The sequence below is a fragment of the Lutra lutra genome, chromosome 15 (assembly GCF_902655055.1).
Source record: "Lutra lutra chromosome 15, mLutLut1.2, whole genome shotgun sequence".
In the NCBI taxonomy this organism is placed as follows: domain Eukaryota; kingdom Metazoa; phylum Chordata; class Mammalia; order Carnivora; family Mustelidae; genus Lutra; species Lutra lutra.
Genome location: NC_062292.1, coordinates 40,015,398 through 40,021,982, shown reverse-complemented (window position 1 = coordinate 40,021,982; position 6,585 = coordinate 40,015,398). Strand labels below are relative to the sequence as shown.

Below are 6,585 nucleotides of genomic sequence, written 5' to 3'. Positions count from 1 at the left end.
GCGTCCTCCCCCAGAAGCCCTCATCCACGTCCATCCGTCAGTGCAGCCCACCCAATCACGCCTGCTCGCCTGGAAACCTCTTTCTGCAGGGGATCTAAATCCCCACCCCTCGAGCTCCGGGCCTCCCCTCCGCCCAACCGCCCTAGTGATTGACAGGCAGGCCGGGCGGAAGCTGTGGCGCAGGCGCCCTGGCTCCACAGAGTTCCCCTCTGGCTGGGTTGAGGAGTTCCCAGCAGACACCGCGCCGCGGCTGCGCAGTACAAGGGAGGCTTTTAATTCCATTGTGGAGAGGACGGCGTTATTTTTATTAACTGGAGGCGACGGCGGCTGCGGCGGCGGCGGTACCCGTAAGTGTTGCCGGTGGGCCGGAGAGGGAGAGGGCGAGGCCTAGGGAAGAGTCACAGGACCATGCGTACCGCTGCCGGAGGCAACCGGGCTGGGAATTAGTGCTGGGCGCGTTGCGGTCTGGGCGGCGGCGCGGCGGGGTCCTGGGCGCTGCGGTGGTCCCGGCCCCGGGCCCGGTTCCACCCCCTTTCCTCCCTCTTCCCTCTTCCTCCTCCTCTCCTCAGCCAGGCCTCCTCCGGGGTATGAAAATCGGCAGTGGGTTCCTGAGTGGCGGCGGTGGTACCGGCAGTAGCGGTGGTAGCGGCTCCGGCGGCGGTGGTAGTAGCGGCGGCGGCAGCGGCAGCAGCAGCAGGAGGGCAGAGATGGAACCCACCTTTCCCCAGGGTATGGTTATGTTCAACCACCGGCTTCCCCCGGTCACCAGCTTCACCCGGCCGGCGGGGTCGGCCGCCCCTCCCCCGCAGTGCGTGTTATCCTCCTCTACCTCCGCAGCCCCGGCCGCTGAGCCCCCCCCTCCGCCAGCCCCGGACATGACTTTCAAGAAGGAGCCGGCGGCGTCAGCCGCGGCCTTCCCCTCGCAGAGGACCTCCTGGGGATTCTTGCAGTCTTTGGTCAGCATCAAACAGGAGAAACCCGCAGATCCTGAGGAGCAGCAGTCCCACCACCACCATCACCACCACCACTATGGGGGGCTGTTTGCTGGGGCTGAAGAGAGATCTCCAGGCCTAGGAGGTGGGGATGGGGGGAGCCACGGCGTCATCCAGGACCTCAGTATTCTCCACCAGCATGCCCAGCAGCAACCAGCCCAGCACCACCGCGACGTATTGCTCAGCAGCAGTAGCAGGACTGATGACCACCATGGCAATGAGGAGCCAAAGCAGGACACTAATGTCAAAAAGGCAAAGAGGCCAAAGCCAGAATCTCAGGGAATCAAAGCCAAGAGGAAGCCAAGTGCATCTTCCAAACCTTCTTTGGTTGGAGATGGAGAAGGTGCCATCCTCTCCCCAAGTCAGAAACCTCATATCTGTGATCACTGTAGTGCTGCTTTCAGAAGCTCCTATCATTTGCGGAGACATGTCCTCATTCATACTGGAGAAAGACCTTTCCAGTGCAGCCAGTGTAGTATGGGTTTCATTCAGAAATACCTACTGCAGAGACATGAGAAAATTCATAGTAGAGAGAAGCCATTTGGATGTGATCAGTGCAGCATGAAGTTTATTCAGAAGTACCATATGGAGAGACACAAGAGGACACATAGTGGAGAAAAGCCATATAAGTGTGACACTTGCCAACAGTATTTTTCAAGGACTGATAGACTGTTGAAGCACAGGCGCACATGTGGTGAAGCCATAGCTAAAGGAGCCGCTAGTGCAGAACCTGGGTCATCAACCCATAACAGTATGGGTAATCTGGCTGTGTTGTCTCAGGGAAATACAAGTTCTTCAAGGAGAAAAACGAAGTCAAAAAGCATAGCTGTTGAAAATAAGGAACATAAGACTGGTAAAACAAATGAATCACAAATTTCAAATAATATAAACATGCAGAGTTACTCAGTAGAAATGCCTACTGTGTCTTCCAGTGGAGGCATAATTGGCACTGGTATTGATGAACTACAGAAAAGGGTGCCAAAATTGATCTTTAAAAAAGGAAGCAGAAAGAATACAGATAAAAACTACCTTAATTTTGTGTCACCATTACCAGACATAGTTGGACAGAAGTCCTTGTCTGGGAAACCAAGTGGCTCACTTGGCATAGTATCGAATAATAGTGTGGAGACCATTAGTCTTCTCCAAAGTACGAGTGGCAAACAAGGTCAAATAAGTAGCAATTATGATGATGCCATGCAGTTTTCAAAGAAAAGAAGATATTTACCAACTGCCAGCAGCAACAGTGCCTTTTCTATAAACGTGGGACACATGGTCTCCCAACAGTCCGTCATTCAGTCTGCAGGTGTCAGTGTTTTGGACAATGAGACCCCATTGTCCCTTATTGACTCCTCAGCTCTTAATGCTGAAATTAAGTCTTGTCATGACAAGTCTGGAATTCCTGATGAGGTTTTACAAAGTATTTTGGATCAATACTCCAACAAATCAGAAAGCCAGAAAGAGGATCCTTTTAATATAACGGAACCGCGAGTGGATTTACACACCTCAGGAGAACACTCAGAATTGGTTCAAGAAGAAAATTTGAGCCCAGGCACCCAAACACCTTCGAATGATAAGGCAAGCATGTTGCAAGAATACTCCAAATACCTCCAACAGGCTTTTGAAAAATCCACTAATGCAGGTTTTACTCTTGGACACGGTTTCCAGTTTGTCAGTTTGTCTTCACCTCTCCACAACCACACTTTATTTCCAGAAAAACAGATATACACTACATCTCCTTTGGAGTGTGGTTTCGGCCAATCTGTTACCTCAGTGTTGCCATCTTCATTGCCAAAGCCTCCTTTTGGGATGTTGTTTGGATCTCAACCAGGTCTTTATTTATCTGCTTTGGATGCTACACATCAGCAGTTGACACCTTCCCAGGAGCTGGATGATCTGATAGATTCTCAGAAGAATTTAGAGACTTCATCAGCCTTCCAGTCCTCATCTCAGAAATTGACTAGCCAGAAGGAACAACAGAAAAATTTAGAGTCCTCAACAAGCTTTCAGATTCCATCTCAGGAGTTAGCTAGCCAGATAGATCCTCAGAAAGACATAGAGCCTAGAACAACGTACCAGATTGAGAACTTTGCACAAGCGTTTGGTTCTCAGTTTAAGTCGGGCAGCAGGGTGCCAATGACCTTCATCACTAACTCTAATGGAGAAGTGGACCATAGAGTAAGGACTTCAGTGTCAGATTTCTCAGGGTATACAAATATGATGTCTGATGTAAGTGAGCCATGTAGTACAAGAGTAAAGACACCCACCAGCCAAAGTTACAGGTAAGGTCCCAAAAGTGACCAGGCTGGAGGTCTAATGTAATTTTGTTTTATTTTGAGAACACTGCCATTGGAATGTTTCTACACGATCCTATTAAGAATAATGTAATGCCCTTTCAATGCAACTTTTCATATTTAGTTTATTTTGTTAGCGTGATTTTAGCTCTGTTTGTATTATGATTTTTAATCAAAATCAATAGATTAAAAATAGTTTGACATTCAAAGTGACAATGTTTAGCAATCAAATTTACATGTATAGATCGTCAGGGAATAGCCCAAAAGTTTTAAATGCAAAAAAAACAAAAAAACAAAAAAACAAAAAACAAAAAAACCCCAAAAAACAAAAAACCCTACAAAAAAAAAACAAAACAAAAAATACACAAAAAAAACTTTGTTGCTAGGATTAAGGTTATTCTAATTGCTTTACTCTCAGGAAAGTGTAATAACGCATGGTATTTCTGTACGTTATCACTGTAATGGAATATCCAATTTACAGATAGTATGATAATACATTTCATCATTTAAGTAAGGGATCGAAAACATTTCAAATTGCTCTATCTGGGCTGATAAACATTTCATCATTTTTAAGTAAGGGATCGAAAACATTTCAAATTGCTGTCTCCATCTAGGCTGATCCAAAATTCTGAGATGTTGGCTACCTATATTTTGTTGCAGCTTTTAAATGTACTCTGAACTTCCAAACCGTTCATTCCAGCCTGGTAGAACAAATATTCTTGGATCTTTGATCAAAGCCTGGAATGATAGCTTTAATAAAAGAAGAAAAAAAAATAGCACCCTCTCCTTATCCCAACTGTAACAAGGCTGTAGTTCCATTAGAAGTTAATGATATCTGGCAGTGTTGATGACTGAGTGGTTCGTTGGTACCAGTATTAGAACCCAAGTTGGAATTACATAATTCCTTGAAATTTGGGGTATGCGTTATTTATTATACATGGCTTAAAACATTGTTCTCTTGTCTGTGTTATTACATGTCACCCACACTTCTGTTTTTTTGTTCTTGTTCTTGACCTACCCTCTTTCTTAGAGTTCTGAGCCTGCCTTGTTTCCTCTTCTATCTGGACAGTTTCAATTTTAGGATGATTTACATTCCATTAGGTAATTCATTAGGCATTTTATATGCCTTATGGCATTCAAATATAAACAATGGGATAAATAACCCCCACGTACCTTTTTAAAAAAATAAAACACATAACAGATTTCCATGTATAATAAAGCCCCACATACTCTGAGCTATAGATATTACTAAGGTTGTAATTCCTACCGGTGACGTTTTTTTCTAATGTGAGGGACAAGAGTGTCTGCATTTAGTAATGACATCAGAACCTCTTTGTGTAATTGCAGCCTTTAATGTACATTTTAAAAGGGTGCATTAGTCAGTATTGTACAGGGGTCTTGTAAAGTCATCAAAACTTGCTATGAACGCTAATTGCCATTTGAAGCTACTGATAAGACAGTAGTTCTGCTCTAAACCACTTTTTAGCAATTGTATTTTTTTCCTGATTATATTTTTTAATGTACTTTGATGTTTATGCTGATGAGTTTTTTATGTACTTTCGGTGATGTTTCAGTCTTATGTACTCTTCTGACGTCAGAAAAGTACCACTGGTTGTTTGCAGTCTTATTGTGTAATCAGCCTACCACAGGCTTCCATGTATAATAAAGTAATTAATATTGTGCAAGTGTAAAACACTTCTGTTATGAAAGCAGTGTTTGGAAAATAAGAAATTATTAAAAATGGTTACAAAATATTAGTTAATTTCCTTTCCCCACTTTCCTCCCTTAAGTCTGCTTACCAGCTAAAGGTCACTGATTTGTCATTGCAAGATTCTTAGAAAATGTGTTTAATCCTTTTAAATACACTCAATACTAAAAAGTCTGTATTTCTTATTTTGGTAAGTGCGGTAAGTTCTATTGGGTACAGAGTACAAGCTGTAATCAAAGGATGGAGAGGACCTTTACCACTGTATCTCTTAAGCTGTATGATTTTTCTCCAGTGTTTGTTTTATACAGGTTTTGAATTTCTTTAACTTTTATTGTGTGTACTGAATACTGCATATGTATTATTCTGATTGTTTGCTCTAGTTTACTACCAATAAAAGACCTGTTAATCACAAAATTGAAGAAAGGAGATATCACTTAATATCCAGTAACATTTTTCAGGGGTTTTTTTTTTAGTAACGACATTTTCTAAAATAATTCACATCAGTGTTACAAAACTGCATTTTAGGGACTTGTATTTTTATTGTGGAGTGTTTTTCCTTTTTTTTGAGCTCAAGTATTTTCATATTTTTTAGGATTATTTTACGTGAAAACTGGGTGACTATTTTCTGTGTTTGAGGTGCACTATATATATGGAAGTGTAGAAATTGAATATTATGTAAATCAGAACATGTTTTGTTGAAATGGGTTTACCTATCCTAAATATTATACCAGAGAGAATATTTATTGAGACCTCATTTAAAATCAGATTCCAGTATCTTTTGGTTCTAGATGAATCCTTTTTGTCTCAAGAAGGTTGTAATAAGATAACAGTATGACACAAAAAAACGGCCTTGAGCATTTCTAGTAGGAATTAAAAAGTATTAGTCATAGTTTAACCATTTTTTAAAAGGTTGAAAGTATAGATAGCAGAAGGAGAGAAGTAAGACCTAAATATTAGAGATGCAGAAGAGATGTTTGGAAGTGTCTTTTAATTGTAAGTGGCTATGTAAAATCAGAAAATTGTGCTTTGAAATTCAGTGGCTATAAATGAATTAAAGAGTAAAAATATTAATGGGTGGAATAGGTCTTTGAAACTTTTTTTTTTTTGGCATATGATACTATTGTAGGGAAATGGTAAATTATATTAAGCATAAACATGGATTTTTCTGTAGAGAAATATCTACTTTTGGGCCCACATGATTATGAAAAGTAAATTCTTTTTTTGCCAAGGTCATTTCCTAGATTTGGACATTTTCTTGAACAAGACTGCCAAGCAGAATCTCACTGAGTCTGCTTTCAAGTCCAACTCTTGATTTCTCTGCACAGATGACTTCTCCATTCTAGGTTAAACGCTAACTTTTTTTTTTTTACCCACCTACCCCCCCCCACTTAGTTTCTATCCATGGAATGTCCTTATCTGAATATGATCTTTTTAAAATTAAGGTTTTTACTTTTAAGATATTTGGGCATGAAATAGGAAACTGTTGTGTTGTTGTACATTCAGGATGAGGACTGCCATAATTTAATAGTTGCTAGTCCATGATTTGTGTGGTAATTCAATAATGAGAGCGGAAATACGTGGAAGAAAATCTGTA

The 6,585-nt window shown here is 41.5% G+C and overlaps 1 protein-coding gene across 2 annotated transcripts; it reads left to right on the top strand.

Moving 5' to 3' along the window:
• Positions 1–204: 204 nt before the first annotated feature.
• On the top strand, positions 205–5,510 carry ZNF281 (zinc finger protein 281). 2 transcript variants are annotated; one of them, XM_047705084.1, is made up of 2 exons: positions 205–347; positions 574–5,510. In XM_047705084.1, exon 2 carries the CDS (start codon positions 588–590, stop codon positions 3,273–3,275), a length of 2,688 nt encoding a protein of 895 aa, XP_047561040.1. In that variant the 5' UTR covers positions 205–347; positions 574–587; the 3' UTR covers positions 3,276–5,510. The 2 variants fall into 2 exon arrangements, with proteins under 2 accessions (XP_047561040.1, XP_047561039.1); XM_047705083.1 differs by having other exon boundaries at positions 238–347; positions 570–5,510.
• The last annotated feature ends 1,075 nt before the right edge of the window (positions 5,511–6,585 follow it).